The sequence below is a fragment of the Rhinopithecus bieti genome, unplaced genomic scaffold, assembly GCF_001698545.2.
Source record: "Rhinopithecus bieti isolate Rb0 unplaced genomic scaffold, ASM169854v2 scaffold_44368, whole genome shotgun sequence".
NCBI classification, from domain to species: Eukaryota; Metazoa; Chordata; class Mammalia; order Primates; family Cercopithecidae; genus Rhinopithecus; species Rhinopithecus bieti.
The window spans coordinates 733969-752657 of NW_016817889.1; the positions used below are offsets into that span (position 1 = coordinate 733969).

Sequence of the window (18689 nt, forward strand, 5' to 3'; positions counted from 1 at the left end):
AAAAAAAAAAAAAAAAAAAGGTAAAAAACCTTGCCAGGCGTGGTGGCACGCACCTGTATCCCCAGCTACTCAGGAGGCTGAGGCTGCAGTGAGTCGAGATCACGCCACTGCACTCTACCCTGGGCAACAGAGCAAGACTGTCTCAAAAAAAAAAGAAAAAAAAAAAGAAATGGGAGACTTCAAATGAACTTAACAGACTACTGGATCTTGAAATTCCATGAGTATGGAATTTATTTTTATTGTTATGTGACAAAAAAAGATTCCACAACATCCTAAAAAACCCATTTTATTAACACCCTCATTGTCAGGACATTTCTCTTTCAATGTGGCACATGGAGGCCTCAGCATAAATACTGTCCATTTGGTAGTTGGACTTGGCAAATCATTTCCTCCGGATAACCCACCAGGCCTGCAGAAGGCAAGCATGGGACCACACTGACCCCTAGCCCTTACCACCCAGGCACATGAGACATGGCCAAAGGGTACTGGGTAAATAGCCTTGTAAATGGTGATTTTGTGTTTGTCATACAAGGTATAAAATTTCTAGTTATATAGATTTTGCCATTACTTTTAATGGCAAAAACTGCAATTAAGTAGAGTGATTAGTATTTTTATGTCCTGATGTCAATACATGTACCCCATTTTCCCTATAAAATTATTTTAATAAATTATGCTGAGGGAAATTATCTGTAAGATAACATAGCTTATGCTTACTCTGAACAGCCTGTTCGATTCCTCTGAGTCTGGCATAGGCAGTGTTTATATCCAGAGTAAAGTTGTCAACTTGCTCTTGACTGAGACGACGAAACTGTAATTCTTGTTCAGAGAGTTTCTCAGACAGGTTCTGAAATAAAACAAAAATAGTTCCAGAAAAAAGTGATACTCAATGCATGTCACGTAACTGTGTAATCTTCCAGCAACTACTTGCTGAAGCAAAGAGGGCCTTATGGTTGTCACGAAATTCCTACATTTTGTGTAAAGAAAGTTTCAAAAATGTCTGACTCATATTTGATGCATATATATATATTTTTTCTTTTCTTTTTTTTTTTTGAGACAGAATCTTGCTCTATTGCCAGGCTGGAATGCAGTGGTGCAATCTCGACTCGCTGCAACCTCCGCCTCCGGGGTTCAAGTGATTCTGCTGCCTCAGCCTTCCAAGTAGCTGGGATTACAGGCACGTGCCACCATGCCCAGCTAATTTTTGTATTTTCAGTAGAGACGGGTTTCACCATGTTGGCCAGGATGGTCTCGATCTCTTGACCTCGTGATCCACCCGCCTCGGCCTACCAAAAAGTTGGGATTACAGGCATGAACCACCATGCCCAGCTGATGTATATAATTCTTTACAAATGTACGGATGGAACCTAATATTAGAGGAAGCATACCAAGAGAAGAGAGAAGGCTGTTAAAGTCAGAAACAAACTGCCAACTGTATTTTATTTTTGAGACAGCATCTTGCTCTGTCACCCAGGCTGGAGCGCAGTGGCACAACCTCAGCTCACTGCAACCTCCACCTCCCAGATTCAAACGATTCTCATGTCTCAGTCTCCAGAGCAGCTGGGATTACAGGCATGCACCACCATGCCCAGCTAATTTTTCTATTTTTAATAGAAACAGGGTTTCGCCATGTTGGTCAGGCTGGTCTCGAACTCTTGGCCTCAAGCAATCCACCTGCCTCAGCCTCCCAAATTGCTGGGATTATAGGTGTGAGCCACTGTGCTCAGCCACAAATTGTCAGCCTTAGAAAGTAAAGTAGCTGTACTGCAAACCTAAACGTAATAATTAAATTCTATTCCAATAACATGTATTTAAGAGCTTATCCATTAATTTTCTCAGAAAATATCCATCAAATAGAATTTAAAATACCTTTTCATATTGACATACATTGCGATTCTCTGGAAGATTTTACTTAGAAAACCTCAATATCTTCTTGCAAGACAAAGTAACAAGTTAATATTACTGTAAATGATTTCTTGAACAGAAATTATAATTATGGGCATCTTTATAATTTACTGGGATTTCAAAACCTAACATCTCTGGGAAATTACCTCAGTTACAAAAATCTAAGCACTACCACGCCATCTATAGGAGGAAGATGCACATGTCAAATATTACCGTCTGCATTCCTGAAATCCCCTTTACCAACTCTCCTTAAAGCTCTGAAGATTCCAAATGACTAGAATATATATTTTAAAAACACATCTGATCATGAACACACAGGTACACCATTATGTAAAAAGAAGCAGTTTTGTAGACATACAAGGAGATTTCCAATTCTTTGACATCCTTAGAGTACATTAAAAGGAAAGGAGAGTCTGTTAATCCTGTCAGGAAGAGGGGAGTAGGGCTAAAGGGAGTCCAGGTCCTCACCTGCTCAAATTCAGACTTCAGTTCCTGTTCTTGTACCCTAAGGACATCACGCAAGTGATCAGTGTGGGCAGCTGCCTGTCGGCGAAGCTGGGTTCTCATTTCATTCTCCATGGCATCTCTGACTTCCTCTATCTGTGAAACCAAACATAATAATTATTAGTTTCCAATTCTCCACATATACTTTTAGGAAAACAGAAAGCCCACTATCAACCATGACAACAGCGGCTTCCATATCCTGAACCCCTCTAATGTGCTGGGCATGTGTACACTTCTACTTCTTATATGAAACAGAAAGCTAAACCCTGGAAGGTGACTCAAACAAGATCACACAGCTGTGGCAAAAAACAGATTTCAAACAAAGGTCTCTATCACCCCCAAATTTGTGTTTTTTTCCACATCACCAGGCTGCTTCTCATATAAAACACTCATTTCCTGAATCACATGCTCCTCTGAGAAATAACTAAATCCAGGATATGAAGAAAAGTAACTATATACTTGGGATCAAGTGTAGCTTTACCACAATCATCTGTGTGACCTTGGGGAAATGATTTATCTTCTCAAATCTCCGCTTTCTCATCTGTGAGTAATAATACCTACTTGGAAGAATCATTAAGAAAATAAGTAAGTATCTGGAAGTTATTGAACACAGTTTCTTCTAAACAAAGAAAACTGCTTATTTTTAAATGAATTTAAATTCAACATGGGCCAAATAAAACAAAAAATATACCTTGCCTAACAAATAGCCGTTAAGTCACTTTACAATTACTTAACACTGATTACCTGAAATTCAGAACTTATTTTTTCTCAGAAACAATATAATAAATCAATGAATCCATTCAGTCAGTGCGTAAGTATTTATGAAGCGCCAGCCCTGTGTTCTAGGCAGTGCCTACTATCTGTATGGATCCGATGGTGCTTAGGGCAGACGAACTTCTTGCTCTCACACAGTGTGTATCTCAATGGAGGCAGCAGACAGTAAACAAGTAAACAAAACAGACATGTCAGATTGTGACACATATTTCTACGTATGACTTTGAGCAGGCAAGGACCTGTTGTGAAGCATCAACACCCCTTCAACCTCCTTTTCCCCCACCTTACATTTAAAATAAACAGGGCAACATAACAGAAAGTAATACAGAGGCTCTACTTTGGACTGAAGGGATAGGAAATCTCAGTCTTGCTAAGAAGGTGACATTTAGGCTTAAAACTTAAGCTTACAGCTCAAGGTTTAAACAGAGAAGACAAAACAATGTACCAGGCAGAGAAAACATAAAGGTCCCAAGATGAAAGATACAGTCAAAGTACAGACAAAAAATACCAGGGTGCCTGAAGCAGTGAAACGGCTCACGGCATGCAGCACTCAAGAAGCCTTTTGGGTTTTGGTTAAGAATTTGGAATTATATTAAATGAAATGGGTAGTCCATGGAGGATTTCCAGCAGTGTAGTTCGTGTCTGATTTGACTATGTTTTATTCGCCTGCGTAAACAGACACAGAAAGAAGGGTATGAAGAAAGGGGAAATTGGCTGGGCATGGTGGCTCACACCTGTAATCCCAGCACTTTGGTGTTTAAATTCCTTGGGGTAGGCCGTGCATGGTGCCTCATGCCTGTAATCCTGGCGCCGTGGGAGGCCGAGGCAGGTGGATCACTTGAGGTCAGGAGTTCGAGACCAGCCTGGCCAACATGGCAAAAGCCCGTCTCTACTAAAAATACAAAAATTAGCCACGTGTGGTAGCATGCGTCTGTAAGTCTAGCTACTCAGGAGTCTGAGAGGCACGAGAATCGCTTGAACCTGGGAGGCAGAAGTCACAATGAGCCAAGATTGCACTACTGCACTCTACCCTGGGCCACAAAGACAGACTCTGTCTCCAAAAAAAAAAAAAAAAAAAAAAAAAATAGTGGAAGCTATTAAGATGACAGTTTGGGCTAAGGTGGTAGTAACAGAGTGGACAGATTTGGGATTTATGTTGGATGCAGAACTGGTAGGATCTGTGGGGCGACTGAGTATGAATTGATGGAGGAACAACGAAGCATGATTTGGGCTTAAATAACTGAGTAGTTTGTTCAACTCTGTTTATTTAGAGAGAAAAAAGCTGAAGAGCTGGAAGACAAGTTGGAGAGAATAAAGAAATCTGTTTGGAACATGATAAGCATGAAATGACTACTGAAAATCCAACTGGAGATACCAGGTAGGCTGCTGGATAGGAACCTGAAGCCAAGGCAGACGTCAGAGCTGGAGATAGAAATTTATCAGGTATAGATGGTATTTAAACTTCCAAGCCACGGGACTCAACAAGAACACTTAGAGACAGTTTAGATGGAGAAAAGGTTTCAGAACTAATGCCAGGCATGCCACTATTTGAGAGGCTGAGCAGAATAGGAGGTTAAGGAGTGGCCAGCAAGGTAGGAGAAAGGCCAGAAGAGTATGGCGTCAGGGAGCCTAGGGAAGAAATAGTTTCAAGAAGGATGGAGCGGCCAATAGTGCTGCTAAGAAGACACAAAGGCGGGATGAGTAGTTAGGTTCCCAAATCAGCCTGTGGACACCTATTTAATAAATGATGTGCCCAGAGAGAGGGCTAAAGAAGGTGTTTCACCTGATTTTTAACCACCAACCACTTAACAACACTAGCAGGGAAAAATATACTCAGACTCCAACAAAGATTCACTCAGCACTGCTTTAAGGGACAGAGGCCCAGCTCCACTGGAAAGATGAGCTAGATAATCCTGGATACCAGTAGCTTATTACCTTCTTACACTTCTGTATCTGCTCAACATAAAGGAACTCTGCTTGATCACTCCTTTCCTAGAAGTTCTCATGAGGAGAATGAGGACCTAAGCTCCACTCTAAAGGTCAGTTAGCATGACTTATATTCAATATCCTAAAGCCAATGACTGTATTTTTTTTCTTTCTTTCTTTTTTTTTGAAACAATCTTGCTCCATCGCTCAAGCTGGAGTCAGTGGCACAATCTCAGCTCACTGCAACCTCCACCTCCCTAGTTCAAATGGTTCTCCTGCCTCAGATTTTCGAGTAGCTGGGATTACAGGTGCGAGCCACCACGCCCAGCTAATTTTGCTATTTTTAGAAGAGACGGGTTTCACCATATTGGCCAGGCCAGTCTCAAACTCCTGACCACAAGTGATCCACCCACCTCGGCCTCCCAAAGTGCTGGGATTACAAGCATGAACCACTGCACCCGGCTGAGCCAGTATTATTTCTAGAAGTAAACAATCAAGTTAGAGTCACTTTAAAATGTTAGGCAACAATTCTCACTTCTTTTACCTTTCTGTCCTGTTCAGCCTGTATTTCACTTCTGTGATGTTCTAATGCTTTTGCTACTGCAGAGTCAAATGCCCGCTTTTCTTCCAGCTTTTGTTTCTCCAAGGCTAACGTGATGTGCTGCTTTTCAGTGGCCTTCTGTTCTGCCAGCTCTCTGTTCAGCTGATCGATTCGACGATGTGCATGAGCAATCAGGGAGTTCAGATCATCAGTAGAGAGCTTGTCAGCTAAGCAAAAGAACACGTTAAAATTCTAATGATGTCACTGAAATTATACCTCATTACAAGGTAATCTGCATCAACCGACTATAATTTAAGAGCAGTAAACAAACGTAAAACTTAGCTAACATGAAAAGAGATTTAGATTCCCCAGTTCAATCAGAAATTGGCTAGTGCCCAATAAGATATTTTCAGCCCCTGGCAAAATTCAGGTACCCTTCAGATAATCAGTTGTTTTCCAGGAACCCTCTTTTAATCTGAACTAATTATAGACTTTCTACTTTACTGTTACTTTGTCTTTAAAGAAAAACCTTGCATATACAATCACTTCTATATTTTCTTTCAGCCATAACTATGATTAGTTACAACAGGCATCCAATTGAAGATTCTTTTCTGCTAAAACTAAAAATCAAATTCAAATTCTCTCAGACTTTTCCTTAAGTTTTTTTACTTTTCTTAAACACATATGATATAGATTAAACCCGAACAGAGCAACCAGAGCTGTCCATCAGAACCACTGCAAAGCTTTTTAAAATATGCCCAAAGATTCTCATCCAGGCTGAAACCAATGTTTGTGTTTCTTTTAAATCTCAATCCAAAAATGTACCAACACATACACAGATTAAGAATTATGGTTCCAGCCAGGCACGGTGGCTCATGCCCATAACCCCAGCACTTTGGGAGGCTGAACTGAGGTGGGCAGATGACCTGAGGTCAGGAGCTCGAGACCAGCCTGGCCAACCTGGTGAAACCCCGTCTCTACTAAAAATGCAAAACTTAGCTGGGCATGATGGCCAGCACCTGTAATCACAGCTACTCAGGAGGCTGAGGTAGGAGAATTGCTTGAACCCAGGAGACAGAGGTTGCAGCAAGCCGAAATCACGCCAGTGTACTCCAGCCTGGGAAACAGCAAGATTCCATCTCAAAAAAAAAAAAAAGAAAAAGAGGGAGAGAATTATGGCTCCACTGGCCAGATGCAGTGGCTGATGCCGATAATCCCAGCACTTTAAGAGGCCGAGATGGCTGGATCACCATAGGCCAAGAGTTTGAGACCAGCCTGGCCATCATGGTAAAACTCTGACTCTACTAAAAATACAAAAATTAGCCAGGCGTGGGGGAACATGCTTGTAATCACAGCTACTCAGGAGGCTGAGGCACAAGAATTGCTTGAATCCAGGAGGCAGAGATTGCAGTGAACTGAAATTGTGCCACTGCACTCCAGCCTGGTGACAGAGCAAGACCTTGTCTCAAAAAAAAAAAAAAAAAAAAAAAAAAAAAAAAAAAGAATTATGACTCCATCTCTTCTTAGTCTTTTGGCTAAGATGAAGTGAAGAATTATGGCTCCAACAGCAAAATATAGAATGTAGGAAAATCTATAAGACTAATGACTCAATTTCTTAATAAATACATTGAAAAGCAAAAAACAAAAAGGGGCAAGAGATATACTGACTAAACTCAACACGTGGAATATCTTATGGGTATCAATTCGAATAAAAAACTGTAAAAACTCATTCTATGAAACAATAGGGGATATACCAACACTGAATGGACATTTGGTGACTAGGGAATTATTAAGAAGTTTTGGGTGTGATAATAGTATGGTGATGTTTTTGAAACATACTCACAGTATTTACATACTCACAGTATTTACAAGTGAAAGAGTATGATATTTGAGTCTGCTTCTATATAAGCTGAGGAGGAGTGGGAATAGATGAGACGAAACTGGTCATATGCTGATGGCTACAAAACTGAGTGATGGGTCCTGGAAGTTCCTTAGTTTTCTTCTTACTTTTTAATGTTTGAAATTCTCCAAAGTAATCAGTTACAATCCATATTACACCCGGGCACGTGCAAACACATACACGCACACACACTTCACATCTATAAGATAGATTCCAATCACTTGATGAAACATTTTCGTTCTTGAGAGCATTCGGATGCCAAAAATATCCAATTCAGATTTATCATGTGACATAATTCTACTTTATATCTATTTAGATGGCTTTGTGTAAGAAATCATAGGCACAACAAAAAGACTTTAGTCTTTTAATATCCAAAACAAAAGACTTTAAATGTGAAATGTACACTCACCTAAGTCTGAAATACCTACAAAGGAAAAAATAGAACAGTTTGAAAAAAAAAGAAAAGAATGCACATACTTTAGTTATTGATCATTAAACAGAAATATCTAAAAGGAAACAAGAAGGAATCGGAGACTAGTACCAGGAAAAGCTATTTTAATACTGGAAAGTGAAATGATACAGCTATTTTCTAAAATTTAAACTGTAAAACAAGACAAAATCAAGGTAAATAACATTTTAGAAAATAAAAGAATCATTGATATTGTGGTTTTGGTTTTAAAGGACTTATCTTTGTTTCACAGTAATCAACTTAAATTGTTTGAAATTGTTTGTTTTTTTGTTTTGAGACACAGTCTTCCTCTGTTGCCTAGCCTGGAGTGCAGTGGTGCAATCGCAGATCACTGAAACCTCCACGTGCTGGGCTCAAGCAATCCTCCCACCTCAGCCTCCCAAGTAACTTGGACTAGAGGTGTGTGCCACCATACCCAGCTAATTTTTGTATTTTTTTGTAGAGACGGGGTTTTGCCATGTTGCCCAGGCTGGTCTCGAACTCCCGGGCTCAAGCGATTCGCCTGCCTCAGCCTCCCAAAGTGCTGGGATTACAGGCATGAGCCACTGTGCCCAGCAACCTAAACATTTTTTTTTAATTTTGTTTTGAGACAGAGTCTTGTTCTGTCACCCAGCCTGGAGTGCACTGGCGCAATCTCAGCTCACTGCAAACCCCCGCCTCTTGGGCTCAAGCGATTCTCCTGCCTCAGCCTCCCGAGCAGCTGGGACTACAGGCATGTGCCATCACCCCTGGCTAATTTTTGTATTTTTAGTAAAGACAGGGTTTCACTATGTCGGCCAGGCTAGTCTTGAACTCCTGACCTCAAATTATCTGCCCGCCTCAGCCTCCTAAAGTGCTGGGATTACAGGCATGAGCCACCATGCCCGGCCTCAACTTAAGCATTTCATAGAAACTATAATTTTCTTTTATCCCTCATATTTTTATTAGTTCATACAGTATTGTACTAAGTTACAGTTTTGACTCTCTGTTCTCAGTTCCAGGCCTCTCTTAACATTTCAAATACTTAATAAATTCAGTTTTTCTTTGAAATTTTTAAAATAATGAATTCATACTAAATTTTAATTTAACCTGTGCAAATTAAACGAAGAACTACAGTGGCCTGATTTGAGAGTAAAGAAAAAAATGGCATTCTGTATAGCTGGAATAATGTCCCCCCCCCACCATCACAGGTATCCCAAGCACCCAGTGTGAACATGTGACAGGAGAGGGGAGTGCAGCCAGTCGCAGCTACTGCCTCTCAGGATGAGCTGTTGAACATCCTGGTATGAATGTCCTGACCATCTTTTTTTTTTTTTTTTTTTGATGGAGTCTCCCCTGTTGTCCAGGCTGGAGTGTAGCAGCACGATCTTGGCTCACTGTAACCGCCACCTACCGGGTTCAAGTGATTCTCTTGCCTCAGCCTCCCGAGTAGCTGGGACCACAGGCGCACGCCACCATGCTCAACTAATTTTTGTATTTTTAGTAGAGATGGGGTTTCACCATATCGGCCAGGCTGGTCTTGATCTCCTAACCTCAGGCAATCCACCCACCTCAGCCTCCCAAAGTGCTAGGATTATAGGTATGAGCCACTGCACCTGGCCAGTCCTGACCTTCTTAATAACCTTTGGATTCAACATGTCCAAAGACTGGTATTTTTCATCCAAGGGGCTCTGAACATCAACTCATGTTCATCACTCCCTCCTACACCGTCAATCTCACAAAAATAAATTTTCCTCCTTATTATGGTTACATCATTCTTCTTCTCAAAACGCTAAAAGGGAGTCCCATGCTGCTGATACAAATCATTCTGGCAGAGAATAGTGAGGCTAGTGAGGGAGAATGAAATCCCGGCTCTACCCCAACCTTGGGCAAATTATTTTTCTGCCTCAGTTTTCTCATTTACGTAATTGGGATAATAACAAAATTTGCCTTATAAGGCTGTTATGAATTTCAAATAAGTTAAGATATGTGACGCACTTAGAACTCAGTGCCTGGTACAAAATAATGCCCAATACCACTAGCTATTATTACGTTTGGAACCTTGCTCAGCTACAGATAACACAGAAAGAGTACTGGACGTAGTGAACATCATCAGGACATTTGTTGTTTAGGGAAATAATAATAAAAGCAATCCCAGAACTTAAAGTATAATAAAAAAAATGATAATAAGAGCAAAATGCCTCATAACACAAACCAGTACTAACAAATTTGGTTTAGGTCTTAGTGCATTCTGATTTCAGAGTTGAGGACATCCACTGAGGGCTAGGGTAATCATGGAATAATTACTGTCTCTAGAAATACACAGGAAATCAGTAATACCGGTTGTCCCTGAGGAGGAACACCGTGTGAGAGGGAAACTTCAAATGCCATTTATACCTTTCAAATTTTGTATTGTGAATATATACTCCATTTAATAAATTAATAAAGATTTAAATGGAGAAACAACTCAGAGATTGCTTCACAAGGGACATTCACTTTCTTTTTTTTTTTTTTTTTTGAGACGGAGTCTCGCTCTGTCGCCCAGACTGGAGTGCAGTGGCCGGATCTCAGCTCACTGCAAGCTCCGCCTCCCGGGTTCACGCCATTCTCCTGCCTCAGCCTCCCGAGTAGCTGGGACTACAGGCGCCCGCCACCTCGCCCGGCTAGTTTTTTGTATTTTTAGTAGAGACGGGGTTTCACCGTGTTAGCCAGGATGGTCTTGATCTCCTGACCTCGTGATCCGCCCGTCTCGGCCTCCCAAAGTGCTGGGATTACAGGCTTGAGCCACCGCGCCCGGCCGGGACATTCACTTTCTACATGGCACCCTTCTTTAGCACAGGTTTCTCAACCTTGGTGCTACTGACCTTCCGGTCCAGACAGTTCTCTGCTGTAAGGGGCTATTCTGTGTACTACAGGATGTTTAGCAGCACGTCTGGCCTCCACCCACTACATGCTAGTAGCTCCCTCCAGTTGCTCCCTCCAGTTGTGGCAAACAAAAATGTCTCCCAGTGCTGCCAAATGTCACGTGAGGAACAAAATGCCCTCGGTTGAGAACCACTGTTTAACATTTTCATGTTTTACGATAGGCAGCCAGGCATGGTGTCTCACGCCTATAATCCCAGCACTTTGGAAGGCCGAGGTAGATGGATAATTTGAGGTCAGGAGTTTAAGACCAGCCTGACCAGCATGGTGAAACCCAGTCTCTACTAAAAATACAAAAAAATTAGCTGGGTGTGGTGGCACACGCCTGTAATCCCAGCTACTCGGGAGGCTGAGGCAAGAGAATCGCTTGAACCCATGCGGCGGAGGTTGCAGTGAGCCAAGATCCCACCACTGCACTCCAGCCTGGGTTGACACAGCAAGACTCCATCTTACAAAAAAAAAAAGATTTGTGATAGGCACTTTCAAAAGCAGAAAAAAAGAAAAAAGTTAAAAACGTCAGAGCTGGCTTGGGAAAATTAGTAGGATTTAGTCTACTGGGAAGACCAAAGACAGAATGCAAATTCTTAGGGTTGATGCTCGTATCTAACTCTCCACAAATAAAATTTGTCCTGCCCTGTCAACCTAATTTCATTTTATTTGAGCCACTGGAGACTCCCTACTACTACCAATGTCAAGTTTATGCCAAGAAGCTTACATATATCTAATGCAAAGAGACAACAAACAAGCCAATGAATAAGAATTTCAAGAAGATAAAATAAAGTAATACGGTACAGTGGTTTGTGGAGGAATATAATCAGGGAAGGTCTCTGAGGTGCTCACATCTGCTTCCATTGTAACCTCAATGAAACACTGACAACCCCTTGAGAAATTCTGATGAGGGAAGCAGTGTCAACGTGGCTCAAGTTTATCCTTCTCAAGGACAAACTGTCCACAATGCCCTCTTTGCTAGATGGTAGCTATCCAGTGTCTAAACAAGAGTCACTGGTCCCAGACTGCATTTTGTATTTCTCCACATTATTCTCTCTCATAAATCGTACTGTTACTTTTTTTTTTTGAGACGGAGTCTGGCTCTGTCGCCCAGGCTGGAGTGCAGTGGCCGGATCTCAGCTCACTGCAAGCTCCGCCTTCCGGGTTTACGCCATTCTCCTGCCTCAGCCTCCTGAGTAGCTGGGACTACAGGCGCCCACCACCTCGCCCGGCTAGTTTTTTGTATTTTTTTAATAGAGATGGGGTTTCAACGTGTTAGCCAGGATGGTCTCGATCTCCTGACCTTGTGATCTGCCCATCTCGGCCTCCCAAAGTGCTGGGATTACAGGCTTGAGCCACCGCGCCTGGCCGTACTGTCACTTTTTTATTTGACAACAGTCTAACTGGTATCTGCCTCCTGAGTCAACTGCATTCAAAGAGCTAAATGTCTGAGTTATCTTTTGACAGCCTTAACTCCATTTCTTGACATTTAGTCTCCCTGGATGGCCATGATGCAGAATGATTATAAATCCTTGCACTGGTGTTTCACTTCACTCCTTAGACCAGCCATGGTTCTTTGAGGCAACCCTGATACCTTCAGCCTGGAGAGGCCTACGACATGAGAAGTCTCCTTTCTAACAAATGCTAACATTTGAACAGTGTTTTAAGCCAGGTGTGGTGGCTCACACCTGTAATCCCAGCACTTTGGGAGGCCAAGGTGATCACTTTAGGTCAGGAGTTCAAGACCGGTCTGGCCAAAATGGCAAAACCCTGTCTCTACTGAAAGCACAAAAAAACTGGTAGGGCGCAGTGGCTCACACCTGTAATCTCAGCACTTGAGAGGCTTAGGGAGGAGAACTGCTTGAACCTGGGAGGCAGAGGTTGCAGTGAGCCAAGATAGCGCCACTGCACTGCAGCCTAGGCAACAAAAGTAAAACTCCGTCTCAAAAAAAAAAAAAAAGAAAAAAAGAAAAGGTACAAAAAAATAGCCTGGTGTGGTGTCGCATGCTTGTAATCCCAGATATTTGGGAAGCTGAGGCAGGAGGATCGCTTGAACCCGGGAGGTGGAGGACTGCACTGCAGCCTGGGCAACAAAAAATAAAAATAAAAATAAACAGTATTTTAATTTTGCTGAGACGGGTGATCTCTGTGATTCTCAGTACTGTCACAGAACTTCAAGGAAATGTGACTATAGTTACACCATGAAACGACTTCAGCATCAAAGTTCTCTGTAGTATCAGCCTGAGGAAGTGGATAGCCAGACAGCTCGTTCCTTTCTCAGTGCAGGGTCCCTAGGTACATTTTCAACAAAGTGTTGTTTTGTCACAGAGCAGACATAAAGTGTGCTTTAAATAATTCACTACAAATACTTTTAAAGTAACAAGGTTTTAAAAAATACTTATACATATACAATAACACTTCAGTAGCATCAAGGTTATAATGTCACTTGTGTTCACTTGAATTTCAAACTTTTTTTTTTTTTGAGCAGCAAAGATCAGAACAGAACCAATCACGGATTATGAAATTAAACACTAGCTGAAACTCATGTTCATCACGGCTAAAACTACAAGAGTACTGTCGCGGCTGTGTCATCTGTAATGATTGTGGTTAAAATAAAATGCTGAAACAGTGTACTGTACACAAAAAGAGATATGCATGCATGTCAGAGGGATTTGGACTAAGATGGAGATGAAGCAAGTTTAGATTCGTTGATTAGTTGTTAAAACATCGAAAAAAAACATTACTTCAGTTGTACTTACTCATTCCTTTCCACCCAGGAAGGACTTCTGGAGTAATACTGTCTAGCTCTCGTTTAAAGTCGTCCCGAGCTTGGACCACCAGCTCATGATACTGAGATACAACCTTAGCCTCAGACTGAGCTGCCTGGACCTGAGCAAATACAAAGGGTATATGATAAATCGAACAAAAAGTACCACAAACATTCCAAGAAACAGAAGTAGTATTCCTTCTTTTGTTTATATTTCGTTGGAAATGTGTAAGGAAATCTGAAGCTCAGAAATGAAACATAAGCCTTATTTGTTTCCTTCTAATTCCTATTCAAATACCATGGACAGGCCCTTTCCCATCTTACTAGGCCCCCTCCCTCCATACAGATCACATAAATGCAGCCAGAAGATCTGCTACAAAATGGACATTTTCATAAGTGACAAAATCATAACCAAAAATGTTAATTATAGAAAGTATCAACAATACAGAACAATCCACTTGGCTGGTGTCCAAGGCAAAATTTTTTTTTTTTTTGACAGGGTTTCACTGTCACCCAGGATGGAGTGCAGTGGCACCATCTCAGCTCACTGCAGCCTCAACCTCCCGGGCCCAAGCCATCCTCTCACCTCAGTCTCCTGAGCAGCTAGGACTACAGGCGCACACCAACACGCCCACTTAATTTTTTGTATTTTTTGTAGAAACAGAGTTTCACACCATGTTGCCCAGGCTGGTCTCAAACTCCTGGGCTCAAGTGATCTGCCCGCCTCAGCCTGCCAAAGTGTTGGGATTACAGGTGTGAACCACGACACCCAGCCAAGGCAAATTTTTTAAAACAGTAACAACTAATATATTTTGCAGGAGAAAAGAGGGGGAGATGGTAGGAATTTACTGTTTTCCTAAATCCTTAAAATCCTTTAAGAGATTATATTTTAAAATATAAAATATTATAAGGTAGGAAACATACCTTTTTGACCACATTATCCAGATCAACTATCATGTTGTGAAGTTTACCCTCTGCAGCAGATATATGAGGCTTGGCCCCAGTAACCTCTTTTTTCTTTGCATTTTCAATCACACTTTTCATCTTCTCTAACTCTTCTCTGGAAACCAACAAAACAAAGATTTTGTCAACTGTATTAAGGAGTTTTAATGTCAGTAGAGTATATAATTGTTAAGTCTATGAAAGAGGCCAGGAGTAGTGGCTGATGCCTGTAATCCCAGCACTTTGGGAGGCCAAGGCAGGAAGATCACTTGAGTCCAGGACTTCAAGACCAGCCTGGGCAACATAGGGAAACCATGTCTCTATTTTATTTTAAAAAACGAAAAGAAAAGTCAATGAAAGAAATGTAACTGCTTTTTCTTTTTTTTTTAAAGACTAGTCAAGTGCAATAGTAAGAAGAGAGGAAAGACTAAAGCGAGAGAGTTCCATCCATAACTGACTGTGAACAATCAACTGAGCTAACTCACTACCTTTGAACAAGCATCAGTGCTTTTTTGGAGTCAATAAACGAGAGGCTTTTCTCATCAACAACTGAAAACATCTTGGTTAGAAGCTAGATTTACTAGAGTGAACCAGAGAGGGAATATGGTATATGGAGTGACTCAGACTTTAGAATAAGATCCCCAGATTCAGCTCCCATATCAGCCTTTCATTTCCTACACGCTTTTGTGTAAGGAAGAGAAGTTAATTCATGAGAAGTACTTAGTGCCTGGCCGAATCATGAGCATGCAATAAACAGCAGCCCTTGCAAGGATCAACCTGACTCACCAACCAATGAGAGAGAGCTAAGGAAGGCAAAGGCACAGGAGAAGGCCAAAAACCTCACTGAGCAAATACTTAACTGGGACTCAGGGAGCCCTCACGACTCAGAATATTTCGTAAGTCAGACAGACTGTGCTCTACCCACCATAAAACACAGAACTCAAAGTGATATGAGCATAATGCCTTAAATCTCCTAAAAGATATGCTGGTTTTATCAAAGACTTCTTTCTCTACTAAGAATAAATATTTTCCTAAGAAAGACAGCAAAATTTTGAGTGACAAATAACTATTCCATACTGCTGATGAGGATCTTTAGTCAAATAGAGGTTTCCACCAACGGAGGTTGATCTTATATCTGGGTATGCTTGTTCCATGCTAGTTTTAGCCAACTTCCAGGAATCAAGGTCAAGGTGGCATACCTATTACATACTCACTATTTTGGTTGTTAAGGCAAACAGACTGTGACATACTTTCTACATTCTGATAAACTACCCAAACTGTCCCAGTAAAATCTTAAAATTACAGCAGAATCTCAGCACATCTGAAGAGATACATCATCTAAGCAATAATCCAAAGCAAAACTGACTTTTATATAAGATCCTCTATATGTCTGGGTATGGTGGCTCATGCCAGTCCCAGCTACTCAGGGGGCTGAGGCGGGAGGATGGCTTGAGCCCGGGAGGTTGAGGCTGCAATGAGCCCTGATCATGCCCCTGTACTCCTGCATGGGCGACAGAGCAAGACCATGAATTAAAAAAAAAAAAATCCTTTATATAAGTTTCTGCCAAATTTATTCTGGCCTAATTTTATATATATACATTTTGAGACGGAGTCTCGCTCTGTCGCCTAGGCTGGAGTGCAGTGGCACAAACTCATCTCACTGCAACCGCTGCCTCCTGGGTTCAAGTGATTCTCCTACCTCAGCCTCCCGAGTAGCGGGGACTACAGGCGCACACCACCATGCCTTGCTGATATTTGCATTTTTAGTAGAGACAGGGTCTCACCATGCTGGATAGGATGGCTCAAACTCTTGGTCTCAGGTGATCTGCCTCCTAGGCCTCCCAAAGTACTAAGATTACAGGTGTGAGCCACTGTACCCAGCCTGGACTAATTATATTTTATTCCTTCTCTCTTTTTACACCTTTGTACGAGTTCCTAATGCCAATTCAGAACAAGCACGGGTGGAAAAGGGAAGGAAGGGTTTCTCTACCTCCTCTTTATTCTATACAGACAATACAAAAAAACCCAGCCCAAAGAAAGCCACCAGGAGGCCCTAATTACTTGTTAAAGTCCATGAGTAATTACTTGGCTTTGAGAAGGGCATCGGCAGCTTCATCTACTGCCTTTCTGCGTTCCTTCAATGCACCCTCCACTGTGCGCCACTGAGCAGATTTCTTCTCGCCTGCAATCTAAACAAAACATTTTAATTATATAATAAATAATTGCTATTATTGTCATATGATAGGCCAACAAGATTAAACACAGAAATATGTGACATTGAAGTCAAAGGTAAAAATTTATATGCAATATTTCTCCAGAGTAAGAACTCTTAATTTAAGGCTTATGTTCTTAATTTAAGGCTTACGATCCGCCCACGTCAGCCTCTCAAAGTGCTGGGATTACAGGCATGAGCCACTGCCCGGCCATATAAGCATTTTTTAAGGGGTTTTTTTTTTTTTTTTTTAAAGATTCTCAAAAGGATGTTTTTGAGTTTAAGGATAAATCAGAGTTTAAGGATAAATAGCAGGTTTACATATTTGTATGATCCTTATTCCGCCTAAATGTTACTCTAAAGAATTACTCTTCCTAATTAGTTACATATAAGTCAACTATTCTCAAAAACCTCCCTTGTGGTGACTCTTACGGTATATGAATTGTGTATTAAAAAAAAAAAAATTTTGGCCAGGCGCAGTGGCTCACGCCTATAATCCTAGCACATCGGGAGGCTGAGATGGGCAGATCATGAGGTCAAGAGAGCGAGATCATCCTGGCCAACATGGTGAAACCCCGTCTCTACTAAAAATACAAAAATTAGCTGGGCGTGGTGGTGGGCGCCTGTAATCCCAGCTACTAGGGAGGCTGAGGCAGGAGAATCGCTTGAACCCAGGAGGTGGAGGTTGCAATGAGCTGAGATCACGCCACTGCACTCCAGCCTGGTGACACAGCAAGACTCCTTCTAAAAAAAAAGTTTTCCTTGAAAATCTTAGGCAGATCCAACACGTTTTTCTCCAGCTATGGAACTGATTGCCACTTTTTGAAGCAGAGCTGGCTCATATTTAGGGAATATATTAGGAAGAAAACCCTCTAACACTAATACCACTAAGTGCAGCAAGAGGCTCACATTATGAGGGGGTGCAAGGTACCCAGAACACTCAGGGCCTAGACGTGGTTCAGTGGCTCATGCCTGTAATCCCAGCACTCTAGCAGAATCACTTAAGCCCAGTTGTTTGAGACCAGCCTGAACAACATAGGGAGACCCCATTTCAACAAAATAAAAAAAACAGCCAGGCGTAGTGGCTCATGCCTGTGGTGCCAGCTACTTGAGGGGCTGATCTGGGAGGATCATCTGAGCCCGCAATGAGGCCACACTGAGCCGTAATCACACCACCACACTCCAGCCTGGGTGACAGAGCAAGACCCTGTCTCAAAAGCAAAAAAAAATGTGAAATAATAAACAAGATCTAGTGGTAGAACTAATAAATATCCTATTTAGAACTAGTGATGAGCATACATAATATTCAAGAGATCTGCAAGTACTATAATGTGATCTGAAAACATCTGTGCTTTGTATTGGTGACATGGTCACAGTACTGCTAACACTACTGTGGTTTGCTGCCAGTATTCATAGTTGAAGAAAATGGTTTTAAATTTCAATTTGAGGCTCGGGAAAATAAAGATGTTTCCCTCCTTCAAGTTCAATGAGCACCTGAATTCTATCTACAGACTCAACTCTAGGTTAAGAGCCCACACATTTAGAAGAAATATTTGTACTTTTCTTCGTGTATTGCTTTTTAAATGTTCTATGTAGCCAGGTGCAGTGGCTCGCAACTGTAATCCCAGCACTTTGGGAGTCTGAGGTGAGCAGATCACCTGAGGTCAGGAGTTTGAGACCAGCCTGGCCAATATGGTGAAACCCCATCTCTACTAAGATGGGTGTGGTGACGGGCACCTGTAGTCCCATCTACTCGGGAGGCTGATGCAGGAGAATCGCTTGAACCTGGGAGGCAGAGGTTGCAGTGAGCCGAGATCATGCTATTGCACTCCAGACTGGGTGACAGAGCAAGACTCCATCTCAAAAAAAAACAAAAAAAAGAAA

At 41.7% G+C, this 18689-nt stretch overlaps 1 protein-coding gene across 10 annotated transcripts in view; it reads right to left on the bottom strand.

The window, feature by feature from the left end:
• The window catches only part of IMMT (inner membrane mitochondrial protein), a 56706-nt gene that overhangs the window by 2158 nt on the left and 35859 nt on the right, over positions 1–18689 (bottom strand). For 8 of the 10 annotated variants that reach the window (XM_017856291.1, XM_017856290.1, XM_017856289.1 and 5 more), the window contains 7 exons: positions 16679–16782; positions 14576–14711; positions 13644–13773; positions 7957–7971; positions 5651–5874; positions 2371–2502; positions 715–844 (listed from right to left, as the gene is read on the bottom strand). In XM_017856291.1, coding sequence (XP_017711780.1) covers positions 715–844; positions 2371–2502; positions 5651–5874; positions 7957–7971; positions 13644–13773; positions 14576–14711; positions 16679–16782 — 871 coding nt within the window. Of the gene's footprint in view, positions 1–714; positions 845–2370; positions 2503–5650; positions 5880–7956; positions 7972–13643; positions 13774–14575; positions 14712–16678; positions 16783–18689 lie in introns of all 10 variants that reach the window. The other 2 variants (XM_017856284.1, XM_017856287.1) reach the window with 2 other exon arrangements.